Consider the following 22313-nt stretch of genomic DNA (forward strand, 5'->3'; position numbering starts at 1 on the left):
AGTGAGTGCTCTTAAATGCTTGCGCCATCTCTCCAGCCCCATAGCCATTATTTCTTGCCTTAGTTACTTTTCTATTGCCCTGACAAAACCTCATGACCAAGACAACTTGTAAAGTAAGTGTTTCATTCAGGAACTCCTAGTTCCAGACAGTTAAGTCCGTGACTGCTGTGGAGAGGAGCGTGGCAGCAGACGGGCAGACGTGGCACTGGGGCAATAACTGAGAGCTTGTATCATGACCCAGAAGCATGAGACAGAGAGAGCTAACTGGGAGTGATGTGGGCTTTTGGAATCCCAGAGCCCACCCCAGTGCACACCTCCTCATCCTTCCCCAACAGCACACCGTCTGGGGGTCAAGCACTCAAACACGAGTCTATGGCCGGCCGCTCTTCTCATTCATCCACTTCACCTCGTGGTGGCTATTTTTGTCCTGGCTGTGCTTTCTCTCTCTCTTGTGACTGAATTGGCATGCTTGGTCTCAGTGAGGCTTCCGCTCTGTTTATTTCTTTTTCCTTCTGTGTCTGGAGGAACTGGCCCTGTTTGTCCCTATCATTGTGTGGAAGCTCTATGGTGCTAATTTGTTCTTCCCTGCCTCCAAGGGGAACTTTAAGCCGCTTGGGGTTACATTTCCTTGCATACTTCCTGTCTCCTGTTGTGGAACGCAGAGGGATCATGGTTTATCTTACTGGGCAGCCAAGGAAAGGCAGCTTTGTACAAGGTTCTCCTTATCTGTCTAGATATAAGTTAATCTAGGTGATGCGACAGTGGTTAGATATTGGATTAGTTACTTTTCTCCTAGTGGTAACAACTTAAGGATTTATTCTGGCTTCTCACTGAAGAGCGAGCACTTCAGTCCATCACGGTGGATAAGGCAAGGGTGGTGCTCACAGCAGCGCGGTCATGTGGCACAGGCTCCTCAGGCCTCCTCACCAAGGCGTATAGAGCTCAGGACCAAAGCAGAATCCGTCCAGAACCCTCAAGCCTCACGCCTGCCACCCTGCACCTGTCAGCTAGAACCTGTATCCACTACCTCCCCAGAATGGTACTGCCACCAGCTGGGTATCAAATGTTGAAACATGGGAGCCTAGGAAGGACATTCCAGTCAGTGACATTCCACCTCTGGTCCCTGTTGGCTCACGGTCATCCCTCAGAGCAAAACACACCGAGTACCGATTCAAAACTCTCCGTGGTCCCTCAACAGTCTCAACACTTAAAAGTCCTTGAAATGCAAGACAGTCATTTAACTCTGAGCCCCTGTAAAAATCAAACCCTGCTCACATACGCCAACATGGAGACATTCCCAATCCAAACAGGAGGACTGGCAACAAAGACCACACCAAAGCAAAGCAGAACCCAGCAGGGCTCACTCCTTCAGCCCCGAGTCCAGGATCTCAGGTTTATGGTGTCCTTGTTGGGGGCCCCCTGAGTAGCCTTGCGCACAGCCCACTGCCTGCAGCACACATCTCTTTCTTTGAACAGCCCCACCTCATGCCCGCAGTTTTCTTCAACAGATTTTTGGGTACCTGGCATCTCCAACATGCTAAGGTCCCCCTTACAGTGTTTAAGGACTTCTCTAGGTCCCCATTGCTACGTAGGCTTCACCTTTGCAGCTTCCTGCACGGTCCATACAAACTCATGGAGGGACTCTGGCCTTCCACACAGTGCCTGGCCTCAGAGACTGATTGGAACCCTGGCGCATGCTCCATGACATTGCGAGGTTTATACCCCGCATGCCTACTATCACAGCGCTACACGGATGGTGACAGCAGGTGGTGTTCTCAGCTTAAGAGCCAGCCTGTCCCTCTTATCCCAAAGCCAAAGCAGCCTCTTGTGCCTGTGTTAGGGGCTCTGGACCGTCTTGTTGGAGCAGGTTACCCCAGAGCGGACACATTCTCACCTGTGTCAGGGGGCTCTGGACCGTCTTGTTGGAGCAGGTTACCCCAGAGTGGACACATTCTCACCTGTGTCAGGGGACTCTGGACCGTCTTGTTGGAGCAGGTTACCCCAGAGCGGACACATTCTCACTTCTATTGCCCCAGTTCGTCCTGTGGAGCTTTTCCTTCCTTGCACTGATTTCTTCAGCAGTTGCCATTCACTTCTGTTGGCATCTGCTATATGGGCAGCTGCTTTGCTGGAGACTTCGAATTCTCTCCTGCACCTTTTCCCACTGAACTGCATATTCTCCACATCTCCCTGCTCTGCCTTCTGTTCAGAACTCTCACTGTAAACCTGGAGAAAGGCGGCGAGCATCAACCATGCCACAGGCCTGATGCTAGGCTATCTTTAAAATCCTCTCCACCAAACAAATCAGTCCATTAGTTTTTAACTTAGTCCCATTCAATATTCTGAGATGTGGGCAGAATGTAGCCAGCTTCCTTGGCAGGTGGCAATCCTGAATGACCTCGAGCCCAGGTCCCAGGAGAGTCCTATTCTTTGACATCTCGAGAGTCAGGTCTTTACTGTCTGCGCTGGCCTCTATCATGTGAATCAACCTCAGAATTGTCCATTAAGCTCAGTTCACAAGAGTCCAGGACTTTTCCAGCCCCAGACTCTCTCACATCTCTCCCATGAACCAGTCCAAAGGCCTGAGCACACAGATGCACCACAACAACAGTGCCACCTGTCTGGTTTTCTGTAGGATTCTTTCCTCGCCATGGTGAGGGAATACCCAGTTTAAGGAGGATGGACCTATCTGGGCTCACAGCTCGAGAGGGTACACTAAGTCCTGGCGGGAAGGTGTGACAGGATGGGTATATGACTGGGCATTTCACACCTTAGGGATCAAGGGGCAGAAACTCAAGTCAAGAGAATCAGTCTGTGTCTCCCAAGTCACTCTCCTGCCCCCACCATGACTTTCCACCACCATCTAGGCCCTGTTTAAAACACATAGTGAGCCTCATGGAGACATGTCACACTCATGGAGATATTTCACACTCATGGAGATATTTCACACTCACGGAGACATTTCACACTCACGGAGACATTTCACACTCATGGAGACATTTCACACTCAAACCACTCAGACGGGAAGCACTGAGAACACTGCCAGGCACACCGCAGGTTCTTAGGGCATCCCACAGCCCATCCCTGTCCTTGTCGTCACCATGGTAATGACCGTTTTCTGAGCTCTGAATCTGCCATTCAAGTCTGTGCACTATTTCCTGCCCTCGGGTCACGGCACCAAGCTTCCACAAATGCTACTGCTGGCTCCCTGTGGCTGCTGTCCCCTTGCTCACACTCCTTGGGCTCTGCTAGGTGTTTCTCACACTGAGCTGAGTCTGTGGTGTCCCCTATGGGTGACCACAGAGCGCTGTGAGTAAGTTACGGAGCACAGAATGTGATGAATGTGTAGAAAAACCACTTGGGTTTGGGTGGAACTTCAATCAAAACCCAAATGGCTTAAGCCAAATAAAAGCTACGGAAGCCCTATACCCCAAGGGCATCATGTCCTGAGTCTGCTCAGGGAGCAAGCATGTGCTTTGGTTTAGAGCTCTGCACACATCTTTGGCACCGTCTCAGAGTCTCATGGGTGTTTTATGCTGGTGGCTTCAGCTTCCCTCTGTCCTCACCATGTACCTACAGTTGCCTTGGGGGGGGGGGCTACTGGGTGCTCAGAATCTCTCTTGACCTGGCCCCCTGTGAACAAGGGCAGAGCAGTTCCGCAGACAGGCAACTCAGTTGCTAGTGGAGGGGTCTCACCCAGACACTGAACTCGCTCGTTATCATCACGATTTTTGGTTTGTCACTTTACGGGACGGCATGGGAAGTTCTGGTGATGGTGACCCTGCTCACCCCTTCCTCACGCCAGCTGAGGACTCTAAGGAGGCCTCCATTTCTGAGAGACTCAACTGTGTGAGGTCTGAACATTGTCTCTCTGCCCACAGTGCTGCTCTGCACCCGACAAGAGAGGGCAAGAGGGCACTGGGATGCAGGAGAGGTATGCCTGAGACAGGCATCTGGGAATCAGGGCCAGCTCTCCCCAGCTCACCTCCCTGGCACGGATCATCCCTGTACCATGAACTCCATGTTACTTTAGTCCACGCCTGCTTCCTGCAGCCTGTATGTTCACCCAGAACAAGTGACCCCGGACTCCAGGAGGACACTGACGTCCAGCTAGGTCAGACTCAGTGTGGGCTCCAAATGCCTAGGAGCCCAGGCTGGGCTTCAGTGACCATCTTCGTCTCCAAGAGTCCCTTGGCTGACTGCCTGCAGCTGATCCATCCCTGGACCATGGAAATGTCATTGGGTGTCTTCACTGACTGCTCCAAAGCAGGACGCCTGCCTCTTTTTTTCCCAATCACAGGCCACCCAGATCACCCCACTGAGGTCAGAGGCTAGGGACACAGAATGTATCCTCAGAGTCAAGAGTCTTCTCCAAAATGCTGACAGGTGGCCACCAGGTGGAGAATATAGACAGCCCATGGAGACTGTGTCCCCCAGGCACAGGCACAAGCAGAGTGACGGGCAGGGCAGTTTACAACTGTGCTCTGCAGAGCATGCTCCAGACTGAACAACAAGGAAGGGGAAGGGTGTAGAGCCTCCTGCAGCAAAACACACCTGGGGAATAAAAGCCCAGAGCCCAGAGCCTCACACACACTCACCACTCACACACACTCACTCAACACACTCATACACTCCCAGCTCCCAGCCAACCCCACCATGGCTGCCTCCACCATGTCTGTCTGCTCTGACGCTTGCACCAACTCCTCCTGGCAGGTGGACGACTGCCCAGAGAGCTGCTGTGAGCCTAGCTGCTGTGCCCCCAGCTGCTGCCAGTCCAGCTGCTGTGCCCCCAGCTGCTGTGCCCCAGCCCCCTGCTTGACCCTCATCTGTACCCCAGTTAGCTGTGGGTCCGGCCCCTGCTGCCAATCTGCCTGCAGCAGCTGTTGCACACCCTCATGCTGCCAGCCCCCATGCTGTGTGCCTGTCTGCTGCAAGCCAGTCTGCTGTGTCTCCATCTGCTCTGACTGCCAGCCAGCCTGTTGCACCTGCTCCCCCTGCCAGCCATCCTGCTGTGTGCCTGTCTGCTGCAAACCTATCTGCTGTGAGCCTGTCTGCTGTGAGCCTGTCTGCTGTGAGCCTGTCTGCTGTGAGCCGGTCTGCTGTGAGCCCGTCTGCTGTGAGCCGGTATGCTGAGGGGCTTCCTCCTCATGCTGCTGACTGTCTAGCTGAGAACTGGATTAGCATCTGTCTTTCCTGACCCATGGTTCTGCTGGGCCTTGCTGGGCCTTCTGGACCCACCCACCCTCACCCTTCCTTCACCAGCCCACCCACCCACCCTCACCCTTCCTTCACCAGCCCACCCATGTCTGAAGCCTGAGCGTCCCTCAGCTACTTTCCTGACTCAGATCCTGGACATGCTGGCTGCCCCACCTTACCCACCCCCAATCTGGCTGACTTGATCCTGCTATCAACTGTGTTATTCTTAGCCTCTGAGCACCAATAAAACCTTTTCTGTACCATTCCATCTCCGTGGTAACTGTCAGACAGAAAACTGGCTCTGAAGCCTGTACCTGGCTCTGGGCTCTACACCTGGCTCCAGGACCTGCATGTGGCTCTGGGGCTTGCACCTGACTCTGGGGCCTTCACCTCACTCCTGGGCCTGTACCTACCCCTGGGCTATACACCTGCCTCTGGGCTTTGTATCTGGTTCCTGGGCCTGCACCTTGCTCCTAGGCCTGCATCTGCCCTTGGCTCTGTGCTTTGTACGCGGCTCTGTGAGGCCTACACCTGATTCTGGACCTGTGCACTTCCACTCCCTCTGTATCAGCAGCTGTGGGGTATGGGAGTTATCAGATATGATCTGGAGTGCCAGTCTTTTGCTGCTGGCCCACTTCCAGATCTTGTGAGCAGAAGAACCTCTGCACACTGGTCACCACTCTGAGGAGCACTCAGGCTCTGAATGAAGCCCCCTAGCCTGCTGCCAGTGTCCACCACTATGTGTGGTGTAGATCAGGGGACTCTGGCCTCCAGCTTAGCACCAAGAGGGTCCACTGTAGGGAAGTCTGGGCATCCTGTCTTCCTGCCCACCCATGTCCTTGGGGAGGCTGAGCAAGCACCAGAATGCCTCAGGCTGCCCAGCTACAAATAGAGGACAAGGTATGGTGTACCATGGGATGGGGTTGGCCATAAGCCTGGAGTGACCACAGCACCCTAGAGTGGTGAGGGGAGGTGCCCACAGGAGATGGAAGGATGTGATGTCCAAATCTGGGCAAATGTGGCCTCCCCTTTGCTGAGGGACTGGAGAATTGTCTCCTGCAGAGGAAAGGGGATGAACTGGTCAGGGAGATGAAGGCAGTGTCTCTACAGGGATTCCTGAGTCCACCTAGCAACAGGGGCAGCGGAAGCCACTTCATCATGGACACATTACCTTGGTGTCATGTGACAAGGAAGACAGCCTCCCATGGAGGCCTTTGCTGAGGTACAGGTGCCTCCATCTTTTGCTGCCTGGGGGACCAGCCTCCAGTGGTGCAGGGCTCAAAGGGAATCCACAGGTTCTGTGTACTAAGACATTTATCTGAAGAGGCAAGGGGAAAGACACTCACACACTCTCTGGATGGTTTCTTCAGACATTTTCTTTATTCTTCTTTAGTATTCTGATTCTGCTTTCTGTCTCTTTATTTTTATTCTACAGCTTATATACCCCCAACAAAAATCTTTAGGCAGTATAGAAATTGCAATGTGGTAACATCTATTTTCCAAGTGAATAATTATAATGAATGTGGGTAAAATGTGTTTTTCACCTTCCTTATATTATTACAACAAAGTTATCCCATTAACCTACTTACATTTATATCTAAGTAACTTGTTATAGATGAACAGAGTGTGCAAGCAGGGTATTTTTCTCAGCCATTTCTTTGGCTGTCAGGCTGTATTTTGCAGTTAAAAAGAAAGAATCAATCACTTTATTACTTACCTTGAAAGGTAATTTTACGAGGAATCTTAAAGGAATCGCAAACCTAAACTTTTATACATGTAAAACAGTCTACTTTAAATCTTAGGGTGTATACCCGCTCATTAATTTCTTTTTTATCAGGAGATTGAGGGCAAAAATGGGTACAAGGAGTTAATCATCATCTTTGATCACCAAACAATCCTAGCAAGGAGAGTGTGTCAGCTAGTATTGTATTTGTGACCCTAACCTAAAGAATCTATAACTCAGCTGTGTCCTTGTGAACTTCAGATTGTCTTCTAGGGTTTTAATCTCAAAGCTATTATCCAAACATCTAATCTAATCTGAAGTTATTCTGAGGCTTTGATTCAGCTGTGATGTACATCAAAACCTGTGAATCCATTCTTCAACATTAAGATTAAAAAGAATTCAAGCCAGCCTGGCCCCTGGACACTCAATTGTTTTCCTCAATCATTGACCTCAACTGCCATCTATGTGGCTCCCTAGGTGAAACTCATAGGGCCTAACTGTGTGACATTTCTTTGTATTTATTTTTATTTATTTATTTATTTATTTATTTTTTGAGACAGGGTTTCTCTGTAGCTTTTTGGTTCCTGTCCTGGAACTAGCTCTTATAGACCAGGCTGGCCTCGAACTCACAGAGATCCGCCTGCCTCTGCCTCCCGAGTGCTGGGATTAAAGGTGTGCGCCACCACCGCCCAGCTTGTATTTATTTTTAATCATCAAAACTCTACTTAAACTCATGTTATTATTATCAATTAGACAGTGCAGCTTTAAAAATCCTCTTCACAATAATACACAGGTAAAAATGTCCTGAAGAACAGGATGTTTCCATGAGATAAACACACTACATTACAGCAGTGGGGATCTCCCCACACCCATTCACACCATGCCAGATACCAGAGAAAGATGGCAGCGGCAAACATGTAAGGGCACAGCAGAAGCAAAAGACATTCTGGAGTCTGTGGTCATGGGACCTTGCCTATCTGAGATTCACCCATCAGCTGAGCTGACACCTGAACTTCAATTGCCACCTGCTCTCCTCTGACATGGCCATCAGCCACTGGCCATTGGCATACAAGACACTGAAGCATGGAAATGCTATTCACACCTGGGAGAGCCCTGTGTCTGTCACCTCCCAACCCTGCCCTCCTGGGCCCAGTCCTGAGCAGCAGGTGCAATTTATGTGGGAATGGTGCCTGGGAACAGAGTGGATGTCCTTCTGAGGAAGCTTTACTGTCAACTTGACACATCTGAGGAGGGAGTCTCCAATGAGAGATTGCACAGATAATATTAAACATATCTGTGGGAGATAATCTTGATTGTTAATTGATATAGAAGGGCGCTATTCCCTGGACAAGTGGTTCTGGTTATTTAAGAGAGCTAGCTACCCACTCAACAAGAGGGAAACCATGCCTGGGGCTGGAAACGTAGCCAAATACCCAGGGCTAGTGAAGTCTAAACCAGCATAATTCTTAAATACAATCCAAATATTTATCCTTATATTCACAGATAAGTATAGTTCTCATCCCTCATCAAGAAAACTTTTTTGCAACAGACAGAGACAATAACAGAAAATTGATCAAGATGCAGAGTTGTGCAGCCCAGTCCCTGCCGATGCATCTGCAACACACTCCTCCATCTAAGGCTCAGGGATGATTGCGGAAGAGTGGGTGGAAGGACTGTAAGACAGAGGGACAGGAGTTTGCTGTGAGATTGTCTCTGCTACACCCATGAAGTCTCACTAACACTGCTGCCTAAACACAAGCTGAACAAGGACAAAACCAATGGACGTTCTAAAGTGGCCTCGATCCTACACAAAGAACTAAAGGCAACTAAGGAACTAAGAGTGGGAAAAATAGTCTTCCCCAGGGAAGAACACACCAATCGGTTATCCAATACCAATGGTCAGCCCTGAAAGTTTATATACAAGTAGTATTATATGAAGTGAGCAGGTTGTATTAACATATTTAGGGGTAGGTAGGTAGGTAGGTAGGTAGGTAGGTAGGTAGGTAGGTAGGTAGGTAGGTAGGGAGATGGATGGATGGATGGATGGATGGATGGATGGATGGATGGATGGATAGATAGATAGATGACAAACGTGTGTGTGTGTGTGTGTGTGTGTGTGTAACAAATACAGAAAAGGAGACCATAAATTTGAATGAGAGCCGGAAGGTACATGGGAGGTGTCAGAGAGAGAGGAAAGGGAAGAGGAAATGATGTAACTATAATACAATCTCAATAAATAAATAAAGCTAGCTAAGCATAAGCAGGCTATGTTCCTCTGTGCTTTCTGCTCAGGTTCCTGCTTGAGTTCCTGGTCTGACTTCTCTCAGTGTTGGACTGTGACCTGGACACATAAGTCGAATGATCCCTTTCCCTAAGTTGCTCCTGGTAGGAGCGTTTTCTCACGGCAATAGAAAGAAAACTGGAACGTGTAAGCATCCGTCTTCACCTGTCTGGAGCTCCCTAAAGAACCAGTCTCAGTTTCTCCAAATTGCTAAACACAGGGCAGGGATCAGCCAGGCACCTAAGCGTGAAGGACCCATCCGTGCCGCCCAGGATTGAGAGGAACACCTGGATAAGAGCTGAGGAAAGCTGCGAACCAAAGACTTCGAGAAATTAGGGCTTTGAAAGAGTCCTGGGAGTCTAGAAGGTCCCAGTCTTGACTGCAGAGGCACATGCTGACAACGCCACTGGTGGCTGAGCTTTGTGCAAACAGGAAGTAAAGGTGCAACAGGAAGGGGAGAAGGGCAGAAACTGCCATCTGGGAGCTGAGCCCCATGGGTAAACACACCACAGCTGCAAAGCTTAGGGGGAAGACAAAATTTCCAAGATAACAACATAAGGAGGAAGAGATTGTTGGGCTCACAGTTTTGTGGGGGAGATGTACAATACGGTGATGCTCACCTTACTGAGACGGAGGAAGGACACAGGGTCAGGGTCCCTCCACAGGCAAACCCTCAGTGATTTATGTTCCTACTACTAAGTCCATCCCCTAAAGGGTCCCCTCTCATCCTAGTAGTGCCACAAGTCAGGAACTAAGTCTTATCTTTTAAGTCTTTGGGGGTCATTTAAAATCCAAACCATGGCACCAGGTGTTGAAGGAACTCAGTCACATCACTGCCCAAGCACTTCCTTAATATTTCTGATACGTAGTACATGTGAGGAGGTTTCAGAAAATTGTAAAGCAAAAATATATGCAAAAGCATATGCTGGAGTATGAGACAACCGGTGCAGAGACAGAGTGGAAGCAGCACCACTACAAACCTCAAGGCCTGCCCTGCTGCCCAGTCACACTTCCTCCAGCCAGGCTCTGCTTCTTAAAGGGTCTACAACCTCCCGAAATGGCACCACCCGCTGGGGGTCAAGTATTCAAACATGTGACCATGTGGGGACATCTCACATCTGAACCACTACCATCTCCTCATCGTCACCTTTCCTGACATGCCTTAGACATAGAGTCATGTGTCACATACTGCCATGGGATGTGCGGACAGACCCTCCAGGAAGGCAGAACTGAGGGTGCCAATAAGCACCTGTAGGTGCATACTGCTTCCCAAGTCATTGTAGAAATACAAAACGAAGCTCCGTGAAGGAGTTTGCACCCAAGGTCCACTAGGGTATCAGTGTGTCCCTTGTAGCCAGGCTCAAACTGACCACCCCACTGTATATCTGGCGGTGTCCCCTTTACCTCCTTGCTTCATGCTTGGGGTCACACTCATGGAATTTTCATTCCTCCACTTTCCCTCTCTTTTTTCTCCAATTGGTTCCCGGCTGCTGCTCCCACTTAGCAGGGGACAGTGTGGTTAAACAGCAGCTATAGATGTGGGACTCTAGAACATAGATGCCAAGCACGGTCATGTGACATACTGCTCCTCAGACAGCAGTGTGTTGAGACCCTTTAACTCCATCCTGCGTCTACGTATTCTACCTCTGTAAGGGTTTGTGAGTTGTCTGATACAGTCTGGAGTTGCTCAGTTTACCCACGCGCCCTTCATTGGCAATACTTCAATGCTTTCTCGGAGTCCCCTGCAACACGGAGGATGTTGGTGTCTGGCCCTCATCTCCCAAGGGCATTCTCTGTGGGCAAAGAGCTCTAGTGTGGTCCCTGTTTTCTTTCTGATGAGAAAGAATGCTTCCACGGCCTCCTGGTCTCCACCTTCCCATCAAGAAGTCATCTGTCAGTCATGTTGCTTCTTCCCACCCTGCTGACTACCGTCCTTGATTTTCAGCTCTGATGTGCACACGCGTGGATTCCTATGTAGTGCTTTACTGAACTCTTTTAAACACACCTAAAATACACTCTGCCCTCATGGATCAACGTCTTCCATCAGTTTGAAGCTCCTACCTGTTTGTTTTCAATACCTCACCTCGCCCCATCCCTTTGTCTCTCCTAGGGTCCAAACCACTCCCTCCCCACCCTGTCCCTTTGCTTGTTGCTCCATTTCCTCGACTTCAGCCCTCCCCACCCCTGCATTCAGTCATCACACCCATCAGCTCCTTCCCTTCGCTAACCTTCTCTTGGACTTGGTCTGATAATCTGTTCATCTATTCTACCGTACTGAAAGTTCAGGTTTGGGGTTCTTCACTCGTGGGATTTGGTTCTTATTTGTGGACTGCCAGTTATCACTGGGGGAAAAAAAAATCTCCATCTTTCTCCCAATTTTCCTGAAAGATATGTCACGCTTCGTTTGATCTAAAGAGAAACAAGAGCATCACCACGGTTACCCTTTTGATTATGAAGTGTTTCTCCACAGTTACCCTCTTTGTTTTTGTAGTGCTGGGGACCAAACCCAGGGCTTTGTACGTCCTAGACAGTCAGCCACCAAGCTACGTCCCCAGTCCTCATTGGTTGCCTTAAGTCCAGGTGTGACTGTTTTGATGTCTAACTTTCTTGTCTGTTCTTCTCTTGACTCTCGGTCAACTGGTCTTGTCTTCTAGAATACCTGGTAACACTTGACCAGTGACAAGAATTCACTGTGTAAAAACCAAAATCTAAGATCCCCTGAGTCCCCGGCGCTACTATCTGGCTCAGAAGTGATGTTTGTGTGTAGCATGAGTTCTAATTGGTTTTAATAATAAAAACCCAGAGTCAGATATTATGGGGTGAAAGTTGAAAGATCAGAGAAGCAGAGCAGCCAGCTGCTAGACTTCTCACCTCTACAAAATCCTCAGATCGAAAAGAGGTTGAGCTCCTGTCTCCTCCCAAAATTATATTCCTCTCTCTGCCCAGCCATATAACTTCCTGTTTGTCTGTACAGACCTCCAGACCTCTATGGTTAACTAGTGGCTAGCTCTGTCTTCTGATCTTCAGGCAAGCTTTGTTTATTAGATTACAAGCAAGATATCACCACAACCATGTCTCTGACAAACAGTTGGTCTGTGGCCATCTTACCATGTGCACTTGAGCTGAGGTGCAGGCAAGACCATCTGGTTCCACCTTTGCTTTCCCTGGGGGAGGCTCCTGCACTCACGGTCAGTGTTTACTTCCCAAAGCCCATTGCTTCCCAGACCCTCCACTTGAGCAGGCTCTGGACTCTGGGCTTTTCCCTCTGGTTCTAAGACCACTAAAGGCTTTGGTCGACTTCTGGGTCCCTTCCCAGTGAGCTGTAGCTCTGTCAGTGCCTCAAGAGGAAAATCCACAGTAACACAGGCTCCGTCCAGGGCTCTTCCCATGATAGGAATTTGGTCCCTCAAGTCTCAGCTATCTCTGGGCCTCCTAGTGCCTGCAAACAGAAATTTACTTGTCAAACCAGCTTCTCTACTTTCCCCACCACACCGGCTGGTAAGGGTCCATCCCATGCCACATGGGCACTGTCATCAAGTGACAACTGTTCTCACCAGAGCTGGGCTATGGGAGGAGTACTGGGTTGAGCCCATATATTTCTTGAGAAGGGATGCCAGATGACATCTCTGCAGCCATACGATGGCTTGGACAAGTCCCACCAATGACATCCCAACCTCGCTGCTCACAGAGCTTCCCCTAACGCTCCCAGCATCAATCACTGGCAGGAAACAGACAAGCCTGACAACAACATCACACACAAACAAACACCCTGATGATGACCACGAGCCACACCAACAAGGAAGGGAGACCAAGTCTGACAACAGCACAGGGGTATAAAAGCTGATGACCCAGCACCTCACACACACACACTCACTAACACACTCACTCACTCACTCACTCACTCACTCACACCTCACCCTCCTCCATCCAACCCCACCATGGCCGCCTCCACCATGTCTGTCTGCTCTGACGCTTGCACCAACTCCTCCTGGCAGGTGGACGACTGCCCAGAGAGCTGCTGTGAGCCTAGCTGCTGTGCCCCCAGCTGCTGCCAGCCCAGCTGCTGCCAGTCCAGCTGCTGTGCCCCCAGCTGCTGTGCCCCAGCCCCCTGCCTGACCCTCATCTGCACCCCAGTGAGCTGTGGGTCCAGCCCCTGCTGCCAGTCTTCCTGCGCACCCTCATGCTGCCAGCAGTCTAGCTGCCAGCCAGCTTGTTGCACCTGCTCCCCCTGCCAGCCATCCTGTGTGACTCTTTGCTGCAAGCCTGTCTGCTGTACCCCCTGCTGCCAGTCTTCCTGTGCACCCTCATGCTGCCAGCAGTCTAGCTGCCAGCCAGCTTGTTGCACCTGCTCCCCCTGCCAGCCATCCTGTGTGACTCTTTGCTGCAAGCCTGTCTGCTGCACCCCCATCTGCTCTGGATCCTCCTGCTGCCAGCAGTCTAGCTGCCAGCCCTCATGCTGCCAGCCATCCTGCTGTGTGCCTGTCTGCTGCAAGCCTGTCTGCTGCAAGCCCTGCTCCAGCGTGTCCCTGCTCTGCCGCCCTGTGTGCAGACCCGCCTGCTGTGTGCCCAGCTCCTCCTGCTGTGCCTCCTCCTGCCAGCCCAGCTGCTGCAAGCCCTGCTCCAGCATGTCCCTGATCTGCCGCCCTGCCTGCTCCAGCCAGGCCTGCTGTGGCCTCTCCTCGGGCCAGAAGTCCAGCTGCTGATGGATCTGTCTGTTCCCTGTTCATATTCTCCTCCCAATTTCTCTCAGCTGCTGATGTGGCATCTCTCCAGGACAGAGGTCCAACTTGTTCCCTACACTGACCTGACCTGACCTCTTGCCTCCCAGGAACTCCACCTGGGCCACTGTCCCTCTTCCCTCAGCTCTGGTCACTTGTCTTGGCATTAGCCCTTCAGAACATCAATAAACTCTTCTAACTGCCTGGATCTCCTCTCATGCTGTGAGAAGTGTGGTTTAAGCCCATGTCAGTCTCTGCAGGCTATGATTGTCCCAGAGGGCGGGAGGTTGTGGCCCTGCAATAGTGAGAGACGTTGGTCACCTGCCGTAGGTGTGGCCAGTGGAGCTCAGTGTCAGGTTTTATACAAAGCGGAAGAAAAATCCTGCCATGACAGTCCCCCATATCTGGAAAGGGTGTGCAAGCATCCACAGAGGGCTCCCACTGTCCAGTGGGTAATGGTCTCAGACACACCCACAGAGAAGACCAAGAGAAGCTCCTGCTGGGCAAGGGGTCCCCAGGAAATAGACTGTCGAATTCATATCCAGGGCATCAGCTGGGCATGAAGTCTGTCTTTAGCACCTGGAGTACTGCCCTGAGGGGAATTCCTCTGAAGGGAGCCAGAGAAGCAACCTGACCTAATTTACCATCAGAATACCTAACTGGGTCCCAAGTGACCAGCCTGCCGGCACCTGGCCCATCCAGACAGAGCTTGAGTGAGCACAGAAACAGAGCATCCAGCTCAAGAGCCACTCAGTTTATTAAACTCCCAAGGCGGGAAAAGGTGGCCAATAGATCAATCAATTGGTGGGGACTCACTAGCCTCCCTTATCCCACACAGCCAAGACGTTAGAGGGAGATGGAGCAACTGAGCAAAGACGAGAGGGTGTTTAAAGAAAGAGAACCAGAGAGGGACAGCTCAGAGGAGCGCTGTGTGGAAGAGGGAGGCCGATATGTTGGGGGTGGGGTTTGCAGTCGCAGGGGCTGTGATAAAGTCAATACGCCATGGGCCTGGCTCAGGTACTGTTCACAGTGACCTGCACAGGAGGAAAGGAACAAGTTGGAGCAGCGGGCAGAAGTCCTATCCTGCAGAGTCGAGCTCAGGGACCTGGCTTTGTCACCAGCTCCGCTCTTGGTGTCAGACATGCTAAAGTTTTGGATGATACACACATCCCCTTCACTGCAGGGTCTTTGCTGCCCTGAGCATCCTCTGGTGTCCTGTGGAGTCTCCCTGTAGTGCCTGCACTACGGGACGGTATGCGAGCCAGGAAAGGGGTTAGAGATTTAAACACATACACACAGAGACAGACGGGGACATGGGTCATCCTTGAAACAAGTATGTCTCCTTTATTGTGTTCAGGGGCAGCTTCTATAAGGGATCCTTAACTGATAGCCAGTTTTTGAGTTAGGTTGATTGATGGCTGATTTTAAGGGTCCTCTGCAATGTGCATGGCAGCCTCTGTCTGATATGGGGAGCAACCACCCTCACCCCCTCCCCCCATCCCTGTCGAGCCCTGGTGTCCCTTCTGTTAGATGCTTTTCTGCATGATCGAAACAACTGAAGGAAAGAAGGGCTTCATTTTAGCTCAGGGTTTGAGGACACAGTTCGTCATGGCAGGGAAGTCACAGTGACAGGGTATGAGGAGGCGCCCTGAGTCCTCAGTCAGGGAACGGTGAGCAGTGCTCGCACATGCTCCAGTCACTTCCTCTTTGATATTTAGTCCAAGATTCCAGCCCGTGGGATGGTGCCCCCCACATTCATGGTGACTCTTTCCCCCTCGGTTAGTCCGCCCTGGAAACACCCTCACTGGCATGCCCAGAAGGGTCCCCTAGATGATTCCAAATCCTGTCAGGTTGACACAGCATCGGCCATCACAGTGCAGAGGCAACAGGAGGCCTGCGATGGGAGAAGCTCACAGCTGTGGACATAATGACGAGAAAAGCCTTAGGTCAGTGATAGAGCAGAACCAAGCACAAGGAAGAAAAACAAAGACACTGGTGGAGACAGACCAAGAAGCATCAACACCAACCCGCAGGACCTGTTCTGAAAGCTGGAAGGGGGTGGCGCATCTCAAGCCACTCTGAGGCCATCCCCAGAGACGAGCAAGCAGACAAGAGCCTTAGGCGAGGGGTCTCGCCAGCTCTCCTGCCCATTTTAAAATTTATTTCTTTGTTTTTTAAAGGCCCTTTGAATATTACACACGGACGTCTCTGTCAGACAGGCCCTCAGCAAACCCCAGCCATGGAATCCAGCATCACAGAAACAGAGCCAGGTGCCATGGGTGCGGTAGTTCTTTGGTGTGCCCGGAGCCCAGGTGCTGAAGGCTTGGTCCTCAGCCTGTGGTTGTCAAGAGATGATGACGTCTGTAGGAGGTGGGGCCTAATGGAAGGAAGTGAGGTCATTAGACATGCTGGTTAGTCTTTTGTCAGCTTGATGCAGCTATGGTTATCAGAGAAGAGGAAATTCAGTTGAGACAAAGCTTCTACCAGATTGTCTACCTATAGACAAGTCTGTGGAACAGTTTCTTGATTAATGATTGATGTAAGAGGGCCCAGCACAGTATACATGGTGCTCCCCTGGGCAGGTACCACCCCTGCACAGGTGATCCTAGGGTATTTAAGAAAGCAGGCTGAGCACGCTGCAGGAAATAAGCCACTGAGTGGTGGTCTCCTGCAGCCTCGGCTTCAGTTCCTGCCCTGACTTCCTTTGATGATGACCGGGATGTGGTGTAGTAAGATGAACTATAAACCCTTTCCTCCCCAAGCTGCTTTGCTCATGCAGCAGAAAGCACACTAGGACATCGGAGCATGCCTTCGGAGGGGACCTTGGGACCTGGGCGGTCTTCTTCCCCTCCTAGCCACCGCAAGTAAGCAGATTCCTGTTGCATTCCCCACCATGCATGCCGCCTGATGCAGGCCTGAAGGCATCGAGACAAGCAGCCATGTGATGTGTAAGGATTTGAATGAGATGTCTCCCATAGGCTCCAGGATTTGAACATGTGGTCCCCAGTTGGTGGCACTGTTTTGGAAGAAGCAGGACGTGTGGCTTTGTGGGAGGAGGCACGTCAGTGGAGACAGGTTTCATGGTCACTTTCTCTCAGCTTCATGCTGGTGGTTCAAGATGTGAGCTCCCAGCTTGTGACCCCAGCTGCCACAGCTGCCTCTCCGCCAGTCACTTCCCCACCATGGTGGCCTCTCAGCCCTGTGGAAGCATAGGCCTACAGAAACTCTTCTTCAAATTGCCTTGGCTATGCTGTCTTATGGCAGCAACAGAAACGTCACTAAGATACAGTGACACTCCCAAAGCTAGAAGTCAAATAACCTTTCCTCTTTATAGGCAAATTGCCTCTGACATTCTGTCACAGTGATAGAAGCTGCTTAACACTGTGGCTAAGTGGGTTTTATCTCTGGAATAAAACATTGGTTTAGTATTTGAAAAATCAACTAATATAATTTATTGTATTGATATAATAATGTTGACAGGGGTTTCTATCCCACCCAGTACCACAGCAGTTCAGACCCAATTAAACACCCAGAGGTCTCCATTAGTTATAAACTGGCTGGCCTAGTAGCTCAGGCTTCTTATTAACTAATTCTTACATCCTACATCTTAACCCATTATTCTTGTCTGTGTCAGCCACGTGACTTGGTACCTTTCTCATTTGCTTCCTCTCTGTCTGGGTGACCACTGCAGACTGACTCTTTCCTCTTCCCAGAATTCTCCTGTTCTCGTGGCCCAGCCTCTACTTCCTGCTTGGCTACTCCACCTATGCTTCCTGCCTGGCTACTGATCAGCATTTTATTAAACAAGTACAAGAAACAAATCTTTACAGGTAAAACCATTGTCCCACACATAATAAAGGCAAATATCACACCATCCTATCAATAGATGCAGAAAAGTAGCTGGGATAGCCCAATGTCCTTTCACAATAAAAACCCCACATGCCCGGGTGAGGAGACTTCCTTACTCTGATGTCTGTTAGGAACCCACAGCTGATGTCTCCATGTGCCATACCTTCTTCCTAACCTCTAGAAAGGCACAGGCCGATCAATGCCAATCACCTGGGAGACGGATGTCCTCACATCCAAGCTAAGCCCTTGAGTGGCCAAACAGATACTTTGGAAACTGTGAAACTCAGGTGAAAACCTTCTCAGTACATCAGGAAGAGGTGCCCCGCTCATCTGGAGACTTTCCCGGTTCCTAGCGGAATCTGAGTGAGCATTGTTGCAGAAATCTGCAAGTTGGTTTTAAAACTAATATGTAATCGCAAGAACCCATCATCAACACAAGGGAAAAAAGAGAACAAATATGGACAACTCGCACTTTCTAGTAAAATTTTCCCACAGAGCAACAACGAGCCTCTCCATTGGTCCTGACCTAGAAATAACAAAGAGCTTGTCACTTGTCCCTGCCCAGGCCACTGCCCCAGCTATGTGCTCAGTAAACCTCTGAGAGGGGGAAGGGAGGGAGGAGGAAGAAAAGGGGGAGGGAGGGGGAGAACGAGTGAGTATATCTGACCTTTAGGACACACTACAGGCAGAGTGTCTGAGCACCCCAATAGGTAGCAGATTTCTCAGATCAGCGTGGGAAGCGGAATGTATATGGGCCTCCAGGTACTAAACTCTCATCTTTAAACCATCAAACATGAGCTGGGCATGGTGAGGCACAACTGAAATCCCACCAGGAGTTCCAAGTCATCCTCAACTAAACAGTAAATTCCGGGCTAGCCTAGGCTATATGAGACCTTGCCTCAAAAGAAAGAAGTTTAAAAAGAGGCTTAAATGTGAAAACACATTTAACCAAGATGCCTGGGCAGGAGAGAAGCAGGTGGAGTGTTGGTGGGAAATGCCAAGCACAGTAGAGGAGCCCCACAGCCTGTTAGAGCCACTGAGGTTAAGAAGCCCAGCGTGGGGGGCACATTCGCCCACACCGTGTGTAGGATGCTCTGCAGACACAAGGCAGCAGGACAGATGGGTCCCTTAAACACACTGAGAACAGCACCAGCCACCAGAGAGCACATCCCAGCGCAAACACAGAGAACCAAGAGTGCAGCCTGGTCACACGTCTGTGGAGTGCAAACGGCCTGCCCCTCAGGGATGGTGCAGCCTGGGGATAAACATTTACCCACGTGTGACCCAAGAAGTGTACACAGAGATTTACTCCAGAGGAAAGAAAACTCACCATCATAGAAAACACCAAACACAAACAACAGTGACTACCACCTTATTCCTATGTGTAGTAAACAGGGGACAGTCAAAACATCTCCCAGCTACACTGTGGGAAATCAATACAATGCAATTATAGAACTGTAGAAAGACATAAACTTCGTGGGAATAGTTGGTTGAATTTTGAGGTCAGAAAATTTTAAACCACAAAGACTGGCGTAAATGGAGGGGAGGAAGGGGAGTGGGGTCTTATAACGACAGCTGTATTGGTCCAGGGAGGCAGGCTAGCTGCCCCGGCAGAGTTAGAAGCTTCAACTGGTTCCAAGGGAAGCTTTCGCTGTCCCTGGCTTTAGCTCTTCTTTCTGCAGGCAGGAGCTCTCCAAGCCTCTTACTAAAGCTCAGCCCACTCCTGTCCTCTGGTGTCACGCACCCCCAGTCATCCCAAAGCAGCAGCAGCGCAGGAAGACTCCATCTTGGTGTGCCCATCCTGCTAGGCTCAGGTTGGGTGCTGGGCTGTGTGAAAGCTCCGAGGTGCCCCCATGCATTCGAGACACAGGTTCCCAGTCTACGTGGACACACAGCACATGGTGACATTTCACTTGCAGGGGGTCCCAGTCCCTGCATCACAGCTCCCTTTCTCTGTTGCTATTCTGAAAAGCCTGCGTTCTAGAAGAATCCATCACCCTCTAGTTTTCCCTCACCGTCTCATTCTCTACAGACCGGTGCCACGTTGAGACACTCAGAATAGTCTCCCCCAGGGTTCAAATTCCTCACTACCTAGTGGGGCAGCCTGGATGATGAGGCATGTGGTGTGTGCACAAAGCCAGACCCAGCTTGGACAAGGCTCCACTTGGAGAACCAAGCACACAGCACCCTCAGGCCCTAGCCAGGACCACGTGGGGCTCAGGAGGAGTGACTCGCCTGTAAATAAACAGATTAACAAGGATTTTCAGGACGCAGCTTAAAATACCCATGAGGAAGGAAGGTTCTAGAGGCTTCTGGCTGACAACATACCCTGGTATAAAAGCTGACAGCACAGCACATAACATACACACTCTCACGCACACTCTCAAGCTCACACCTCCCAACTCCAGTCAGCCCCACCATGGCCGCCTCCACCATGTCCATCTGCTCCGACGCTTGCACCAACTCCTCCTGGCAGGTGGACGACTGCCCAGAGAGCTGCTGTGAGCCTAGCTGCTGTGCCCCCAGCTGCTGCCAGTCCAGCTGCTGTGCCCCCAGCTGCTGTGCCCCAGCCCCCTGCCTGACTCTCATCTGTACCCCAGTGAGCTGTGGGTCCAGTCCCTGCTGCCAATCTGCCTGCAGCAGCTGCTGCACACCCTCATGCTGCCAGCAGTCTAGCTGCCAGCCCTCATGCTGCACCTGCTCCCCTTGCCAACAGTCCTGCTGTGTGCCTGTCTGCTGCAAGCCCATCTGCTGTACCCCCATCTGCTCTGGATCTTCTTCATGCTGCCAGCAGTCTAGCTGCCAGCCCTCATGCTGCACCTCCTCACCTTGTGTGACCCTTTGTTGCAAGCCTGTCTGCTGCACACCCATCTGCTCTGGATCCTCCTGCTGCCAGCAGTCTAGCTGCCAGCCCTCATGCTGCCAGCCCTCATGCTGCTGTGTGCCTGTCTGCTGCAAGCCTGTCTGCTGCAAGCCCTGCTCCAGCGTGTCCCTGCTCTGCCGCCCTGTGTGCAGACCCGCCTGCTGTGTGCCCAGCTCCTCCTGCTGTGCCTCCTCCTGCCAGCCCAGCTGCTGCAAGCCCTGCTCCAGCATGTCCCTGCTCTGCAGCCCTGCCTGCTCCAGCCAGGCCTGCTGTGGCCTCTCCTCAGGCCAGAAGTCCAGCTGTTGATGGGCCTGTTCCTGGCTCCAGCTGGCTCAGGTCCCTCCCTGTGGCCCCTCCCAGCTTTCTCAGCCTGATCCTTACCTGGGATAACCAATCCCCCAGGATGAAGCCCCCAACCTGTCCTTTGTGAGTTGACCTTCCCAGAAGACCTGCTGATCCTCCGTGTCACTGCCCCCCCCCCCCAGTCGCTCTGCTCTGGTTACCTGCCCCTGACATCAGCTTGTCTGCAGCCCATGGCTTCAATAAACTCTTCTACCCACCTGGATCTGCTCTTATTCTCTGGAACATGCAATTCGAGTAAATATCCATCTTCGTAGCCAGAATGTTTCTAGGAATTACAGTAGCCACCTCCCCTGGGGATCACCAGTTGTTTGAATGAAGAATGTCCCAAATAGGCACATTTGTTTGAAGACGTGGTCTCTGGTGCATGGTTCTACTTGGGGAGTTGCGAAATGTTTAGAGACTTGTTGGAGGGTGTAAGTCATGGGGCAGGTTTTGTGGGCTGATGGCCTCGCCCACTGTGAATCCTTGTTCTCTGCTTTCTGCTCATGGTTAGAGATGAGCTCGCTGGCATCCTGGTCCACTCACCTGCTGCCGTTCATCTCCCACCTTTACGGACTCTCCCTCTGGAAGCCTAAGCTAAAATGAACTCTTTCTTTCCTAAGTCGTGGTGCTTAGTCATAGCTACAAAATAATGAATACAAAATGGGCTGACACTTGACAGCTCAAGCCGGCATGAGCCTGGTGCGTGTGTTGGGGGCATTAGGGTGCTCCATCCCTATACCTCCCCATTGTCACCGTCCCTAGCTCCCTCTTGGCCTTCTGTGTCTCCCGATCCCCTGGATGTCTTTGGGAGGGTTTTGTTCTCTGTCACCTGTCAGCTCCCAAGCTCCATACCATTTCCTGGAAGTCTCCAGGAAACAGACTTCCCACTGTGAGAGCCACAGAAGCAGAAAGAGCCCCTGTTCCCAAAGGAACCTGAGCAAGTGTCCCATACTGTGACCAAGGCATACTGCACGTTGAGCCAACTCTGAAGGTCACACAGGCCTTCACCCTCTTTAGGACAGGTGCGTGGAACTGGCACGCAGGTTCACATGGGCAGAGCCTTGCTAAGGAAGATAGTAAGTGTGGACACATCGGCATGCACACACTCAGCTGTTGGCAGAGCTAACTTACCGGTTGACTGGTCAGACTGCCTGTGTTTGGCTAAGGACGGTTTGGTGAGATGTGTGGACAGAAATAGCCCGTAGCACTCTGCTTCGCTGACTGTAAAAATCACGCATATCACAGAACTCTCTGTGATCTTTGTGAGCGCATCCCGGCTGTGCTGAGTTCATTCACATACTACCTAGCAAATCTCAGCTATGCTGTGAACTCCTGGCT

The 22313-nt window shown here is 51.1% G+C and overlaps 3 protein-coding genes across 6 annotated transcripts in view; all 3 read left to right on the plus strand.

The window, feature by feature from the left end:
* Tspear (thrombospondin type laminin G domain and EAR repeats) overlaps positions 1 to 22313 on the plus strand; it is a 143499-nt gene that overhangs the window by 100869 nt on the left and 20317 nt on the right. The gene's annotated exons all lie outside the window — the stretch shown is intronic.
* LOC130862130 (keratin-associated protein 10-8-like) lies at positions 4657 to 5133 on the plus strand. Its single transcript, XM_057751568.1, has one exon. It carries the CDS (start codon positions 4657 to 4659, stop codon positions 5131 to 5133), a length of 477 nt encoding a protein of 158 aa, XP_057607551.1.
* LOC130862129 (keratin-associated protein 10-2-like) lies at positions 13139 to 20936 on the plus strand. 4 transcript variants are annotated; one of them, XM_057751564.1, is made up of 6 exons: positions 13139 to 13244; positions 13305 to 13408; positions 13490 to 13570; positions 13637 to 13722; positions 20408 to 20600; positions 20727 to 20936. In XM_057751564.1, exons 1-6 carry the CDS (start codon positions 13139 to 13141, stop codon positions 20934 to 20936), a joined length of 780 nt encoding a protein of 259 aa, XP_057607547.1. The 4 variants fall into 4 exon arrangements, with proteins under 4 accessions (XP_057607547.1, XP_057607549.1, XP_057607550.1 ...); XM_057751567.1 differs by lacking the exons at positions 13139 to 13244; positions 13305 to 13408; positions 13490 to 13570; positions 13637 to 13722 and adding an exon at positions 20187 to 20292 and having other exon boundaries at positions 20338 to 20708; positions 20742 to 20936; XM_057751566.1 differs by lacking the exons at positions 20408 to 20600; positions 20727 to 20936 and having other exon boundaries at positions 13139 to 13485; positions 13567 to 13903.

This window comes from Chionomys nivalis, chromosome 19 (genome assembly GCF_950005125.1).
Source record: "Chionomys nivalis chromosome 19, mChiNiv1.1, whole genome shotgun sequence".
Lineage (NCBI taxonomy): Eukaryota > Metazoa > Chordata > Mammalia > Rodentia > Cricetidae > Chionomys > Chionomys nivalis.